We start from the raw sequence: 17,208 nt of genomic DNA, 5'->3' as shown, positions 1-17,208 counted from the left end.
GTTAGAGATGCCAAATTGCTCAGGACTAAATCTTACTGTCAGATCTGTGATTCTACTGACTGTGCACTTCTGCAGAGGAGCAGGGCAACAGACATCCCTGCTTGTCTAGATTTCCTTATGCGAGCAGGGCAGCAGAAATCAAACACAACGTTTCACTGCCTTCAGTGCCAATCTGGCAATGTGAGTAGTTTTCAGCTCTGTTCTGCTAAAATACAATCTGTGTTAAGTCAATACCTGCCCCCGGATCTATGATAACTCTTACAGGTGTGTTGTTGATTCTAGGCATTTTATTTTAGCTACCAACAAGACAACAGAGTATTCCATAGACTGCATTTCATTAAATATTATCCTTATGAGGACCAACGTCACCTGAAACGTATTTATGCACATGCTGTGTAATCTGAATGAAACTATATTCTGCTGTTTATGAACTTGATCTACCTCCCACTGAAGTCAATGAGGGTCTTTTCACTGACTTCAGTGGCAGCTGAATGAGGCCCTCAGTGCTTATAACAGTAGCACAAGCCAACCCAGGGGGTTGAATTACCGTGCTGTGCACTGCTGGAGAGAACTAGGTGGTGACAGGAGGGTTGAACTCCCACATCAAAGCTGCCTGCACAATGAATACAATCAGTAACATTTCTGGGGCAGGTACTGAACAGACCTTGCTTATGTCACCCCCATCTGGGCAATCCATCAGCAGGCACTAGCTCAGAACATGAAGAAGCTGCTCGCTTAGCTTTCCCATTAGAGAAAGGTTAATATAGTAAAAGGATTTATATTTAGGTTAGGAAGCAGGAGCTAAATATTCTACTGTGTTTGGAATGGGGAGAGGCTGCGGTCTGCAACCGACGGCTGGAAACATTGCACAGCAATATCCTTAGCTTGCCTGCTTTGGCACCCATACACTTATCCATTGTTTCTAAAGTTACTGTTGTTCTACCATAAATTTGCAACTGAAAGACCACTGCATTTGAGAGTCTCACCTTCACAGGTCATCATTGGTCCTGGCTCAAATCCCTCATCGCAGGTACATTCAAAACCACCTACAACATTCTTACAAGTTCCATTTCCACATGGATTTCCAACAGAGCATTCATCAGTATCTGCAAGCAGTTAAAACAAGGCATGAATACATGTTACAGTGGGCTGAAGCTGCAAGCCCTTTTGACTCTGTTCACCTGCAAGGATTCTGGATTATTCATGAACATCAGTTTGAAAACAAGAAATCGCTAAGGCTCCTAAATAGGAATCACATATCACTATTATTCTTTAATGTTATACTTGGGGAATTAGGAGTCATTAAAATACATTAGAATACAACACTCATACTTACCTACACACTCAACTCCTTGAAGGATATAACCAAAAGGACATTCGCAGCGGAAGGACCCATCCGTGTTGATACACTGCCCAAATTTACAGTTATCCGGGTCAATGCATTCATCCACATCTTAGTCCAGAAACAAACATAAAAGGGCTACAGTTAGTGAAACTGATTAAATGTCAAATCTAATGTGACAAACATGAATTTAGCACTGAATATTCCACAACTCACAATGAAAATATTTGAAAGTAGATTAGCTTAGATGAGGGGCAACAGGAACTTTCAGACCAGATTTTCCAGAGGTGGCACATAAGTTGCAATGATTTTAAAGGTCAGATAAAGAATGTTCTTAAGAAGCATCATGGTGAGAGGAGGCATCATGACATAGCAGCCATCTCACTCTCTTGATATTAAAAGAGTTACCCACAAGTTCAGGGCTTGAGTGCTGTTTGTCTCTGGAGGGAGTTAGACCCAAGAATGTATACAGGGGAACTGGGACTCTGTGGTTTTCAGTACTAAAAGTTTAAAGCCATTTCTTATAGATGAGCTGGATATAATGCCTGCAAGAGGGAGAAATATGCAGCAAGGATCCATTCTCTAGGGTCTCCAGATTCCTCCTGGTATGTCTGGTCAATATAATTTAAGGCGGAGAATGGTCTCCCCTAGGTTAACTAATGGAGTGGGAGAGAAGTTCAAGTTTGAATTTGAAATTTGTATAAATAATTCCTTGCAAAATGTCTGTGCAAAACAAATCCATGACTCTTGAAAACATTTGTAGAGCAGTGACTTTTAACTGGGAGGGAGGGAAGCTGATAGACAGGAAGTTGCCCACCAGTGTTATGACCATGCGGTCATGTTCAGAGCAGCAATCACTTACCAAGCCGTGCATCCCCTGGTCCAATAAGGATGCCGATTCCAAATGGACAAATTTGACGAAATGCCTCTGTAAGTGAAATGTGTATTTTAAACCATGTCACAACGACTAATGAGATACATCAATTATCAGCTTAATGTACGGTGAGATGCATTCTTGTTATTCCAGACTGGCAGCTTTCATTTACATCTTACATTTAACAGGGGAGAATGCGTATACACGCACACATTCGTGTACACATACACACTCAAATGTGGTATATAAATTGTACATACTTATACTCTTTTGCATATAAAGTAACTGTATTTTCACTTCAATTTTATCATGTACACATATAATCTTACAAATAATTAGCATTGTTATTTTGTACTTATGGAAGACATTTCTATTAAGAGCATTAACATGTCAATAACTGTTCTTTTTTCTTGTAACTAGATTTCTGAAGAAAATACAGTCTGATTTGATTGTAAACCGATATGTTGAATCCTGTAGAGCCAAGGATAATAGCTGCCTTTTATACATCAAGTAATGATTTTATTACAGATAGGCTGAGGAGGTGGTGTCTGAGTTCAGAGTAACTTTATGGTACAGTTAGTTTGATGTCAGCAAAACCACTTGAGCTGTTTTTGCAAGATTTCAAATGACAGAAGTCTTGCAAAATCAGGTTGCTGACACTCTTTGGTGTGGAGAGCATGTTTCCCTTTGTTTATGTGCGTCACTTGGCACACTCTAGGCACTCTTAAAAAAAAAAATAAATTTCCAATACACTGAACCAAAATGTAATGATTATGGATGTGCTCATAATTTTACCATCAATTCAGATTCAGAAATTAGAACCCTTCTGACTTTGAGTCAGACCTTGAACAAAACCCCCCACAAGCTTCGGGGTTGAATCCAAAGCCATCTCTCATCCCACCCACACGTTTTTGTTCAGGAGAGTGGAGTCTTGGATCTGAAATTGTAGTTCAGGTACATCTTGAGATATTATTTATCTACTCTACAATCAGAATATAACAGGCCCTTTCACAAGATACGGTAATATTCTGCTTTGAAGTATTTCAATACACAATGAGTAGGCTTAAAATACAAGAGCCCCACATAGTTGCTGATGTTTTGTTTTATGAGTTAATTTCAAAATATTAGCTACCTTTTACTGAGATTGTATAAAATGAAATGAAACAAAACCAAGTGGTGTACGATAGCATAGTGCTCCTCAGAGAGAGGGTGAGATTCAGCCCCATGCAGAGGGTCACAGCACAAGGACTATGCATCATGCTTGCCTTTAAAGTAGGGCTTAAAATGGGGCATAAGTGATGCATAAGCCTTAGGCTAACCACCTGCTCAGGGGCGCATTTCATGTGGATGAGCTGGAATGCATCAAGGGACAGAACACAACGTTTAAAAAATTCTGCATCATCCATCCTAAGAAAGTTGTGGGTTTTCTAGGCTCAGAAATTTGTAAGCAATTTCTTTTTTAAAGATGAAAAAAATTGAAGAACCCTGATCTTGTCATCTGAGAACAATTCAGACTGGGAAAAACATATGTGCAGGCACTTCAGGAAAACACTTTGAAGCTCACTATGCTTTTCTAACTCACTCTACCCTTTTGGCTTGTACACAGATAGGGCAATTTAACTACACACATTTAGGGAATAAACCTTCAAGAAATAGCACAACAGGGAAATCTGATGTTTTGTTTCTTGGCTTCTGAGAGTGTAGTCTGCTCAACATCTCCATGATTTAGTCATGAGCTGACCTGCATTAACATATCATTGAAAATAGTGATACTGTTAATCGCAATCTGTCATTCTGAATGAACGTACCTGTAACACAACTGTACTGTAATAGCACGGACACTGTGAATTCTCTAGGTGTCTATTGAATAAAAAACTGTACATCAACACTTTCCTAACTGAGAGCCGCAGTGAATAATAAGTTTCATTGTTCCCCCTGTTATTTGAGTCTTTCATAGTTATAAGATGGAGAAAAACTTAAAAATAAGAAAATGTTGTTGTAAAACTACAAAGACTTGCCAAGAGATTCAGAGAGCCGAGTGTAATGGCTGTACCTACTTTTAGATCTACAGTTTAAAAAAAAACTGATTAGATTTCAAATTTATGATAGCCATTTCTAGATTTCATTTTGTTTAGATGAAATTCACTTGCGTCCCATAGATTTTTAAATGTACAGACTAGCAAGGACTTAATACTATTTTACCCAAATTTAAAAATAAAAAATGCATAGCGTTAGAAAGCTCCAGAGCAGAGCACTTGTAGACTAATCTGACTTACTTTCCATAAAATAACCCAGAAATACTACAAATATTTTATGAGAAACAGGTATGTTGTGTGCCTTTCTATAGCACAAAGGCCTTTACTTTATTAAGAGAAATATCACACGATATGGTCAAACAAAATAATCTACCATTCCTTGAGGAAGATAATTCCTTTTTCTAATTACCACTTCTATGGATTCTCAAAGTCATTGTTTTTTTTTTTCAGTTCTGAGTAGCCATAATACCATGATTGCATTATAGCTGATAACGTACCATCTCCTTCCTGTGGGCAGAGCTCGCATGGGTCACCCCATCCTTCTCCTTGCAAGGCACAGCAACATTCTTGCTTGGAATGGTTTCTGGATTTGGGAACTAAGCATTGGCCCCCTTCAAATTTGGTGTAGCAATAACTTACTCTCAGATCTGCACAAACAAAAGCACATTATAATACAGTTCTGCATTAAAGGCATTGGGACTTGGTGCAATTGGCATGTGAAAATCAAAACTTCTAAATTACAAAAGAGCTTCCATCTGGATGATCTTAAAAAGCATTGTTGTGGCCAGTGGTTACAGCAGACTGAAACAGAAGAGAGAGCTCCCCTTACACCAGCCAAGGAAGAGGAGACCTCTGGGAGAGAGCTGTTTACTCTAGCCAGGGAGAAGAGGGCAAGCTCCCCACTGCTTTAGAAGAGGAGGAGAGCTGTGCTTCTCTCAGCCTCACTCTCCATTCCTGCATCTCCCTGAATATTAGCTTAATGTATTTACCTTTTATTACTAGAGCAATGATCTTTAAGCTAATAAACCACATGGAAACTAAAATAATAAAAACATTATTAGCTTGATATAATGCTGCATGTAATAAATAATGGAGTGGCAATTTTCAATAGCACTTTCCCCCTACCTCAGTTCTTTACCCAATTACATATAAAGGCCCATTGGTTCTATGATACCACACTGTGGTCTTATATGTTGGGTAACCTACACACTGGAACAGAAGTGAGATCACAGACTACATGCTTCCAGCAGGCAGACAGTTGGCAACTACTCAGGTTGGCACTAAAACAGCATAAGGGTCAGCTGCAGAAGCAGCTGCTCATCCAGTTTTCTGGCTGCAAGATGAGTGCTGGGCACTGTCCAGACTTCAGAAAAGCTCAAGGTAATGTGAAGTTTTAAACAGAAGCTTGTTTGGCTCAGTACACTCAAAAACAACCTTCTTCAGAAAAAACACAATGCTTGAAGTTCAATGTTCCGATATAAATTAATTTTTCTGTGACGATCCACATGAAACACTTGTCCTCTTTCATAAAAGAAAAGATTAGGTTGTATTACTTCTAAGATTATTTTCTTTGCTTTGTGGGTGACTTTTCAAAAGAAGAGATTGATAGCACACGGGCTTAACACAACTATGTAAGTGCAGCTCAGACAGCACTGCTATTTTCACCACTATTTTCACTGTGCCAAACCAAATATTTACTGCAAGTTGGATTCATTTCACCGGAACCACAGTCTCTTCTAGCTGCCATGGGATGAAGAGCTCACTATGGTATCAACAAGCATCCCAGCCCTGGGCCAAACATAACTACAGAGATCCTGGAAGGTCTTGCCACTGGTGATTCTTGCTGGGCCTAGTGTACATTGCATTTATGAAACTGGATATCTGTTTGTGAGCTGGGAAGTTTGTATCTACTTGAGCTTCTTCAGAGTCTTCAAGATGCCCTTTTCCTTAGTTTGTTGAACTTCTGTGCAAGCAGTAACAAGCCTACATCTTTCCATTCCTAGCTGTTCAGCTTTTGATCACTTTTCATGTTTTTGCTCAAAACACTGCATGTGATTCCGGTAGAGCAAGTGCATCTAACCCATTTTTAAGTAGAGGGTGTTTACTCTTCTTACAATGCTGCTTTCAAAGACTCTTCTAATTTTTTCTTTACCACATTTTCCAGCGAGGATTAGCATATATCTGACACTACTTAACATCTGCTAAACCACATTCACGTCCATCCAATCTGTTCTTTTCATTTTCTATATTAGTATTACTCTAGTGTAAGGTCTTTTACATATTCATCTTCAGCTCCCATTCTATACACTTTGTGTCTGTTCAAAGTTCAGAGTAGCCACCTCAATCTTTATTTCCACCTTTTTCCTCCTCTTTAAAGATCTCTAAACTTTTTCTCTAGGCAGGTGAGGAAAGGATTTAAGTGGATAGGGTTTCATTGCTTAACTCTGTGCTTCACCCTTAGCTTTTCACTCTTCATTGCTCCTCTCTTTCTTGTGCTGAGGAGACAGTTGTGGAAGAGAATTTGGGCCAGAATATATAAGCACCACGCTTTCTTTGTAAAAAACGCTATTAGATTCCACAGCCTCTTTGTTACACGAGAAACAGACATTTAATACGGTTTTTAGTAAACCAAAAGTAAATAAATATGGAAAGACCAAAAAGTATGAAATAAATTTGCCTTGGCATCTTCTTCCTGTGGAAGACACTATAAACCCTTCAGGGCACAGACATGTGAAGCTGCCGGGAGTATTGCTGCATGTACCCAAGGCACAGATTTCTGGCTCTTCTACACACTCATCAATATCTGCAAGAAAAGTAACACAATACTTCAGCAATCAAAACTGCTGTACTGGCAGCTGTAAAACACAAAATGTAATTGACAACACCCAGCATAGTAACTGAGCTCTAGCAGGTATTACATGATATACTGTCAGCTGAGAGCAAATCCCTGTGCCCCAATGAAAATAAACTTTAGCGCTCTACAGATAGAAATCCAGGTGTGCAATCTGGGACTAATTTCCAAAGATGTTTCCAGTGGGCACACCTTCAATAACGAAGCATCTCCAGGCCACATAAGCCTTTAAAAATGTCTTTCCAGGGGTTATGTCCTGCAGTCAATGGGATTTTTGCTTGAGTAAGTACTGAATGATTACAGCACAGGCTATCTAGCAATGCACATTACCAAAAGAAAAGTAATACTTATATTTAGATACCATAGGGATAGGTGCCTAGAAAGACTAATGGGCAGCCCCACAAATAGGTAAAAGTATCTGTGGCTACATAGCCTGGAAGGATTAATTTAATTTTCTATTTTTTAAAAAAGAATAAAAACTATTTATAGTTCATCATATAAATTATACTGCACACCTGTATATAAAGTTTACAGTATACACTATTTTGTTGGAGTGATTCTTTTATATTAGGTTCAGACACTTGACAAGGGTTAAAAATGACACCTGAAGGTCTAAAGAGAGGCATGACTATACATATTTTTCACTAGGAGGGTGGTGAAGCACTGGAATGGGTTACCTAGGGAGGTGGTGGAATCTCCACCCTTAAAGGTTTTTAAGGTGTAGCTTGACAAAGCCCTGGATGGGTTGATTTAGTTGGGGTTGGTCCTGCTTTGAGCAGGGGGTTGGACTAGATGACCTCCTGAGGTCCCTTCCAACCCTAATCTTCTATGATTCTATATTATTAGGCCTGAAAGCTGCTTTTGATCAGGCTACCATTATGAAAAACGAATGATCTTTACATACCTTCACACCTGTCATTTTGCAGAACATATCCAGGAGGACAGATGCATCTATACGTCCCCTCCAGGTTCTGGCATGTGCCAGGTGAGCATCTACCAGGCTCTACTGCACACTCATTGATATCTGCAAGCAAAGAAATGAAGGCACAATTAGCTCACATTCAGAACTACATTACTGAGGCTGCTCTCAAGTCAAGTGCAAACCTCCCAGCGAAGAGGATGGGAGCATCTATCACGCGTGGAGCTCTGTGAGGGCAGGAAGGCAGTCATCTTTTACAAGGAGATGCTATTTGCTAGATTATAGATCAAGAAAAATTAAGAGTCTTCAGCCCAGGAATCAATATCAGTTGATATCATGTCAGGCATGGACAGGGATATATGTGGATTACACATACCTGGCAGGGAGCAGGCACCCAAGAAGTGTGAAGTGCCACCAAACGCTGAACTCTGTTATTAAGCACCCAAAGCCTTTTGTTATGCTGCTCCCCCTGCCTTAAACAGTCTCCCCCACCATGTCCTCCTAGCATCCCCTCTCACCTTCTTTAAAATCTGCTTCCTCCAGGAGTCCTGCCTACCTTCTTCCCTTCACCACTAACTCCCCACCACCCGCCTTTCCTGATCTGTTGTTCTGTGTCCTGTTGTCTTGCTTTGATGTTCTGCCTTAGGACCTGATCCTGGGAACACAACTGCATGTGTGCTCAGTCCCTGCACGATGCCACTGAAGTCACTGGGATTACACAAAGGAGTAAGCATTCAGGAGGGAGAAAGGATCTGCAGGATCAGGCCCATATGCAAGTGTGCGCGCTGGCCAAGAAAGGTGCCATACTATACATTTGTAAAATGCCATGGTAATATACATTCTTATTAAGAATAATTAATAATAACTATTATAAAAGAATGAAGTAAAATCTGATTCCCATGAAAGGGGAAAATCTGGGAAAGTCACTGTGCCTGTTTGTTTCCCTCAAAATATATGCAAGATGCTTTTTAAAAAAGGTTTTAGATTTACAGGTCCTGGCCTCCAAGGTATTTGACCAAAAAATTCCCAGAGAGAGGAAATATAGGTAGTTTTAGCCAGTCCTAGAGCAAAATTCCTTCCTGCCTGTATGCACAAAAACTTAATGAGTATTTCCAGGAATACAATATTAAATGCAGCATGCTCCCACAGTATTTGTGCTTTTTTAAAAGGCAGGGGGACAACTTCTCTAACCTGCTTTTTTCTCATCATTTGACCTGGGACCATGTGGCGAGGGTTTATGGTCCTCTTGCCATAGTAAACCAATGCCAGGCACTGGAGGCTCTAAGTTGATTAGAGACTCACCAACACAGGTCCTGCCCTCTGGGGACACCTCATAACCATCATTGCACAGACACTGGAAAGACCCAACTGTGTTTATGCAGCGTCCATTCCTGCAGAGCATCCCATTTCCACTTGCACATTCATCCACATCTAAAACAAAAAACTAAAATTAACAGAAGAAACATGTGACAAATATTCACGATTAAATACATGTAAGAAGGAATTCTATTTATTAAACTGACTTTCATCCTCACAGCACAATGTTGATGCATTCAGAGCGGCATAACTATTTATCTGTCTCTTAATGTAGAGCACTATCCTCAAATGTGGGCTCTGAGCCTTCTAAGGGATATGCAAGCGGGAGTTCTTCCTCTCATATGGAATCCATTTGCCTTCAGTAAGGCCATAGACTGAGACTGCCTTTTACACACTAGAATCTCATTAATTGAAGCTGCATAGATTTTAAATCCACAATATTCCTGTCCCTTTCTGTCATCTCCCAAGGACCGTGAAAACAGTTTCTTGTGCATCATACATATTTTTGCTTTTCTCAAAAACTACTGGGAAAAACTGCAACTATTTGATTGTTTTATGGGATTCCCCCCCCAAAAAAAGTTTTAGGACAGGCTGTATATTCTGAAGGCATATGATGTTCAAGTGGCTGCCAGAAGAGGGGAGTACATTTCATAGTAAGAGATTATAGAGACAAGGTGGGTGAGGTAAATATCTTTTACTAGACCAACTTCTGTTTTATTAATTATTTATTTTTATTGGCCCAATAAAAAGATATCACCTCACACACCTTGTCTCTCTAATATCCTGGGACCGACACAGCTACAACTACACTGTGTGTAGTACGAGATTGATAAACTGGATTCCAGAACAAACGAATTCCTCTTTACCTCTACCAGTACTGACTATGCAGCTGGGATTCTAATTCAATGGGAAAAGATGGTGTTTATGTCAATGTAATGAGAACAGACAGTCAGTCTTAGAAAACCTCGACTGGTTTCAGAAACAGTTTTAGTACCTCCTTACCTACGCAGTCATTATTGTGTGAGAGGATGAATCCGTAGTCACAGCGGCAGTTGAAAGAGCCAATGGTATTTCTGCACGTTCCATTGCCACATGGATCTTTTTCACACTCATTAATATCTATGAAAGAGAAGCACCAGCAAGAATTTTTATTACTAACTGATAATAAAGAGAAAGGCCAGATAGCCAAACAATGTGCAGAAGAAATAAACTAATCTTGCATCCCTAAAAGAGCAAATGGTAGAATAAAGATTAAGCTTTCCTAAAGAATGAAAGTTTTGAGACAGGGTTATACAGTTGATTGATACAGTCAAAAGACAGTTTCTTGAGCAAGGGCCGATCCACAGTTTGTTTATGGCTAGCTGCCATCATGTCCTTTGCAAAGGAGGCATAAACTAATCTTGTCTACAGGGGATCTGCAGTCTCCCCAGAGGCTTGCAAGCTGTCAGAAGCAAGTCATTGGATGAAATGTACCACAGGTCTACTCCGATGTGGCAGTTACAATGACAGAGAAAAGGCCTCAAACCCCTTATTCATTAAACTAACAGCATAACTTGATACTTGCCCATGCACATGGTTTGGTCAGCATTAGTTTTGAATCCCGAGTGACAAATGCAGTAGAAACTTCCAATGGTGTCAATACACTGGCCATGGCTGCAGATATTGGGAATTTCTTGACATTCATTGCGATCTGTAAATAAAAGGCATCCTGAAAATTGTTCCATAAACCATAAAGCCAGAAACAAACTATTAGTGGCAACCATGAAAACTAGGGTCCAATTCATGGTTCTAATTTAAAATGACAATTGTTCTCTTATGGCAATAAAATACTAATTTGTTAACACAAAATGGAGTATTTGATGTAAATTAATTTTTGCAACATTTGCAGATTTGGAAAAAAATCAGAAAAAATTATTTACAAGTGAATATTTCTACAACAACAGAGCACCGCTGTTTGGCCATGGGAATAAAAATAATACAGTGTAATTGTGTGCAGGGAACCTCTCTTATGCTGAATTAAACAGCTTGTAAACCAATAGAATAAACAATTGTGCAGTGGTTTGGGAGGTTTAGAAACTATATCTGTTATGGTTATACATATTTCCAGAGGAAAACACTACTTGCTTGCAGACATATTAGCTTACGGTACTGATTGTAATATGACCACCTTGATTAACTATAAGAGAACTCAGACAAAAGAGAAATGGAGCTAAAATCTAACCTTACCTGCACTAGGGTCACAAAAAGTCAAAATGCAACATGCAAGCAGAGTGGTGCATAGATAACATTGCTACAATGGTGCACACAAGTCTGGCTGCATCTAAATCTCATCTAAAGTGATACTACGCAAATCACAATCAATGGGGGTGTGATTAGCTTGAAACAGGGACATGTCTGGCACACAATTTGGCCAGCGCATTTCCTGACATTAGCAGCAAATGCTTAATAGCACCATCCTGCACAGAAGAGCATCAAAAAGTGCCATACCATGCAGTGCGGGCCCACTGCATGACATGCTGCCTTCTGATAGCAGGATGCCTTTTGCACCAGTTGGATATCTGGCTACTCATTTCTGTGAATGCTTTCCTCTGTAAGGTCAGGACTTAATCAACAATCAGCAAAACACATATCAAGAAGCAGAACGTTTACTACTCAGCTCATTTCTCCTCATAACAACAGGAAGTAGAGATGGAAAAAACCTAGTAGGGTCATCTTGTCTCCCTCCGTTCCAAAGAGGGCTGGTTCCATTCAGTAGACGACTAAATTTTATCTATTCTAGTTTTAACTTACTCAATAGATGGGGTTACCCCATTTCTGTAAGGGCTATTTTACAGTCTAACAGATCTGGTAATTAGGTAATCTGGCTACTAGGTAATTTTCCCTTATATTCAGTCTAAAGAAAGAAGCAGCTTCTTCCTGGTGATAAAGAGATTCATTAAGCATAAGTCCCCTGTTCTGTCTTCACAATTTGCAGTGGTTACACTTCAAACTTCACGGCCGTCCTAGACTCTGGGAATTTCTTTGTGATGGACAGAGAACATTAGGATGATTTCAAAACTGGGAGTTGCAATCTCTGAAGCATTATGAAAGGAATTTGAATGAAAATTATCTTGCCATAACAGGTAACACCTGAAGAATTCTATTTAGATACTGAGAGGAGTAAAGACTCCACCTATTTGAGGCAGCAACAGGTCATCTTTGGATATAATAGCACACAGTTCTAGTATTACCATTTTCTATGCTGCAGCTGCTCTGTGGGCCCAATCCTGCAAGATGCACAGCACTCTGAACTCCCATTGACTCAGTAAGGTTGCTGGGCACTTTGCTCAGGGCTTTGCAGGACCTAACTCTTTATCAACCACTTTTATTTTGACTGTGATTGTTTCACCTTATTTTCACTAAATATAAAATAAGAGCAAAATACAGGGAAGTAATGCTTGCGCCAATTTGTATTAGGGTATTGTGGCTCATATCAGAACCTCCCCTGGTTTTCCTGTTCTGCTATAATGGAGTTACAACAACAATTATGTTAACAACATGCTAAACATTTGCACATGTTGCCATATATCTTAACAAAACAAGCTTTAGTTCTCAAAGTGATTTTCTTCTCTGCCCCTACACCCTTTTCCCACAAAGGTCTTGTAAAACAATACAAAACTGCACTGCAAGGAAAAGTGCACTTCCTAAAACTCAAGAGCTTAGGAGCAGAAAATCCAAGGAAAACTTTACCGAGTTCCTTTGTAATTATTATTTTGTCCAGAAATGTACACAATGTTTACAGCTACTTGGCACACAACCCTCCGTAAAATCTTTGTGATTCTTTAAATAATCAAGATAACAAGAATGCAATTCTTGCTATGATGTCATCCTTGGAAAACAGTGAATGGAACAGAGAACTGCAGTCCCAGTCCAATAAGTATATTAAAATAACCTCTAGGGTCTTGTTTAAGTCTATAAGAGTGTGAAAAGCTTATTCTTAAACTTTCTAAGCTAGCTATTGCACATCACCTAGTAGATAAGATCACCTTGTCATCAGAAACTCCTAAAAGACAGCGTTTTATCTGTGATATAATCTGAGAAGTAAATAGTGTGCTATAACACATTAAGCGAGTGATAATGCAAACCATAGTGATTATGCAGAGGAATGGGAAAATACTGCACATTCCTTGGGAAGTTTTTGAATTTTCAGGGCCAGAAAACAGTAGTTTTCTTTGACCTCAACTCCAAAGATGAAATTCCTAATGAAAGGGTTAAGCACAACAGAACTAGTTCAAAGAAGGAGCGTTAGGGAGAGATTAGCACACATAGCCTACTTAGATATCTAACTGCCATGTGTGCTTATGAAAATCTACTCAGTCTTTACAAATTTTCTGACTGTAACATTGACCATATAAGTTCTTCTAGATCATTTTATTCTCATTTTCATTTTCAACATTAATTAAATAAAAGCTAGACAAATATTATATGGTCATCTAATGAGATTCAAATAATCTTTACATGCTATATTATGGTATTCCATAGCCAGCCACGGTGGTCTGTTATGTAGGCATATGCACAGAGTTCAACCCGGAAACACTAGTCACGCAGTAAGCATTGTACTGAGTGCAAGTCCAGGCCTATATTTTAGTTTGATTTTACCTATGATCATTAATGAAAATACTCTATTCAGTTTTGGATTCAAAGGATACACTCTTTTGGCAGGTGAAGTTTCAAAGCTCCTCTGGAGGTTCTCTGATTAGACTTATTTTGCAATCACACACCTGGATTTTTGCAGGCATGAAGTGTATAAACCATGAGAAAGATAAAAAAGCAGAACATTCCTCAAAACCATTATATCTTTTCAGCAGGCGGGTCCCCACAGCTCAAAAAAATAATCTGCGCACAATCCAAAAGAGGGTTGTCAGAGGAAAAAACCTATCATCATATTACTTTAGCATGACAAATAATTCCTACAGCCTTTTAAAGAAGGAACATGATTTTTAAAGGTTTTATTTTTAAAGTCACTATCTACTGCATAGTGAGATACAAACAAGCCTGCAAATACTCACCGATGCACTGTCCTGTTGACGTGAACCTATAACCAGGTTTACAATCACAGCGATAGCTTCCAGCTGTGTTGACACATTCCGCATTTCGTTGACACACTGGTCCATTCTGGCATTCATCAATATCTATCAATGCAAGAAAGAATATGACTTTTAGGATAACCTGACAATGGACAAGAAAACAAAATGTATTTTTAAACTCAAAGGGATATGTTCTATTATTTTGTTTGGTACCAAATTTGATGTATTTTTTTTTAAATGTAGGAAAAAAAATTTCAATGAGGGTAGATTTTTAGTAGGATTTAAATATTTCCCTACTATGATTCTGAACCTGCACGCAATCCATCACTGAAATTCATGTCTTTGGAGGTAGCCAATAGAAGGCTCTTTTGAAGTGTATAGGCCTCTGGCTGGCACGCTGCCTATGGATGAATTTCAACCTGTGGCCCCTATCCTGCACTTTGACCTGTGCTGTGCCCACACAAAGATCCACTGAAGTCTATGATGCTCCACATTGATCTAAGTGCAGGATTCGAGCCCAATCCTCAATAACTTTAATAGTCGTTCAACATAAAGAGTGACACGCAAGTAAGACCTTTAATACAATTCCTTCCGTTTTAATAATCTAAGGTGCTAGTAAACAACACAAGTGTGGACGGCTAGAAAAATAATTATTTTAACCAAATAGGTTTTCTTTGAAACATTTTTTTCTTTTGAAAATTTTTAAACTGAATTTAATGATTAGTTCTTTACATGCAACTTAATCAATATAATCAACTAGCTTTCTTCCGTTGGCCACCAGCAGAGCAGATGAGTGAATGACACGTTTTCCATCTGTAATACTGACTAGTATTTACAATTTGGTAAACTCAGTCCCAGTTTATTTATTGTGGGTGGTTGGGGGTTGCATGGGACGCACCCATTTACAATAGCTGTATTGTTGTATACAATTCCTGCAGGAAAGCAGGATCGGAAACACCTGCTTTCATGAATAATGCAATCACCAGTTACCCACAAAGATTAAGACAGCATCAGCAAGAAGACTGATAGCATGAGCCAGCCTGGTAGCTAGAGGCAGTCTTCTGTAATAACACAAGAACAAGTGGCCACCCAATGCAATTAACAGGCAGCAGATAAGAAAGTCCTTCACACAAAGCACAGTCTACCTATGGAACTTGTTGCCAGGGGATACGGTGAAGGCCCAAATTATAACAGTGTTAAAAAAAGAACTAGGGAAGTTCATGGAGGATAGGTCCATCAATGGCTATTAGCAAGATGGTCAGGGTGTCCCCAGCCTCTGATTGCCAGAAGCTGGGAGTGCATGACAGGGGCTGGATCACTTGATGATTGCCTGTTCTGAAGCACCTGGCATTGGCCACAGTTTGAAGACTAGATACTGGATAGATGAACTATTTGTCTGACCCAGTACGACCGTTCTTAGTTCACAATCACCACAGAGAATGAAGGAAATTCATACTATAAATCTTTAATTGTTTAAAGACAGTGACTAAGGTCTTTTGTATATGGCATAGCAAAGCACACCAGGGGGGGTGATATGTGAAGAGCACTAATGTGCTGCACTCTAACTCCCTGTATAGACCATGGTGGCATGCTCTAAAAGGTAACTAGTTAACATTAACGTTGTCTTGTTTGAAACGGGACTAAATCAATGCAATCTAGGTACCTTTGTGCCAGCCGTGTCTATTCCAGGCAGTCAGAGCACAACATACTAGATTGCTCTACAAATCACATCACTCTAGTGTGTTCTGCCAACACCGGGTAGCCAAGCACTAACACAATGCTAGGGAATGTTTATCCAAACTTACTTGATATGAAAATCCTTTACAATATTTTTGATCATGCTTCTGGAATATTTATACAAATCTTGTTTTCATTAGAAACAAAATATCAGCTTGGAAGTGAACACTGGTCTTGATCTGACATGGGAAGACCACCCACTGCTCATATTTACATCCAGACCATGGAAAGTAAGATGATTCACTTGCAACAACTGGTTAACTCAAACTCACTCGATATCTTTATGCTAGTTGGAAAATCTGGTACTTTGTTTCTAACAGAAAATATACAAGAATTTCCAGTGGGAAGTCAAAATGTCTTCATTAAGAAGTGTGTGGCCCATATTTCTCTGATTCCAGTATATCCCCCCTGTTATGGATGAATTTGCAAATACATCAGATTTGCCAACATTTGAGTTACCAACTGACTAATGATCTCATTTCTATTTGTGACGGAAGTATAATAAGCATCTTACCTTCACAGATCAACAACTTGTCATTGTAAAAGAATCCCACTGGACACTCGCATCTGAAGCTGCCAACCATGTTTATACAGACTCCATTCTCACAGACTCCAGGGATCTCTCGGCATTCATCAATATCTGTAACAATTGATTTTTAAATAGTCTGAAAGTGTCAATGTATTCAACCCCCTTCTATAGAAATGTTTTTTTCCAATTCAGTTCAGATTTGTGAGGCAGTTCACTGTTTTTTGGCTCTAAAAATGCAGTTGAAACCTAATAGTACAAATCTCACTTACTGGACTCTTTAGCTACATGTCTTTTTAGGGGTCTAACTTCAGCATGCAGGTCAGAAAATCCATGGAAGCCTTCTCCTTTAGCTAAGAATGCTGTCTGCAGAGATCCACAGAGGCCAATGAACATTATGGGAAGGGATATACTGTACAGTTCTCTTTGCACCTAAGGTACTCTGCTTCTGACTTTGAAGAGGCCTGTTTTTTCCCTGGACCAAGCCATTAATTTCCTACATAAGATTCAATTATGCTATTGACTTTTAGCCTGCTGTTT

At 39.3% G+C, this 17,208-nt stretch overlaps 1 protein-coding gene across 2 annotated transcripts in view; it reads right to left on the bottom strand.

The window, feature by feature from the left end:
* Positions 1-17,208, bottom strand: part of FBN1 (fibrillin 1) — a 207,301-nt gene that overhangs the window by 21,598 nt on the left and 168,495 nt on the right. For both annotated transcript variants that reach the window (XM_067555802.1, XM_067555804.1), the window contains exons 44-54: positions 16,657-16,782; positions 14,388-14,510; positions 10,904-11,029; positions 10,342-10,458; positions 9,325-9,453; positions 8,008-8,127; positions 6,930-7,055; positions 4,750-4,899; positions 2,205-2,270; positions 1,337-1,453; positions 987-1,106 (exon numbers count right to left, since the gene is read on the bottom strand). In XM_067555802.1, the coding sequence (XP_067411903.1) occupies positions 987-1,106; positions 1,337-1,453; positions 2,205-2,270; positions 4,750-4,899; positions 6,930-7,055; positions 8,008-8,127; positions 9,325-9,453; positions 10,342-10,458; positions 10,904-11,029; positions 14,388-14,510; positions 16,657-16,782 (1,320 nt within the window). The remainder of the gene's footprint in view (positions 1-986; positions 1,107-1,336; positions 1,454-2,204; positions 2,271-4,749; positions 4,900-6,929; positions 7,056-8,007; positions 8,128-9,324; positions 9,454-10,341; positions 10,459-10,903; positions 11,030-14,387; positions 14,511-16,656; positions 16,783-17,208) is intronic.

Source organism: Emydura macquarii, unplaced genomic scaffold (genome assembly GCF_026122565.2).
Source record: "Emydura macquarii macquarii isolate MOO-44397 ecotype Brisbane River unplaced genomic scaffold, CSIRO-AGI_Emac_v2 contig_1644, whole genome shotgun sequence".
NCBI classification, from domain to species: domain Eukaryota; kingdom Metazoa; phylum Chordata; order Testudines; family Chelidae; genus Emydura; species Emydura macquarii.
This window is presented reverse-complemented; position numbering and strand designations above follow the sequence as displayed.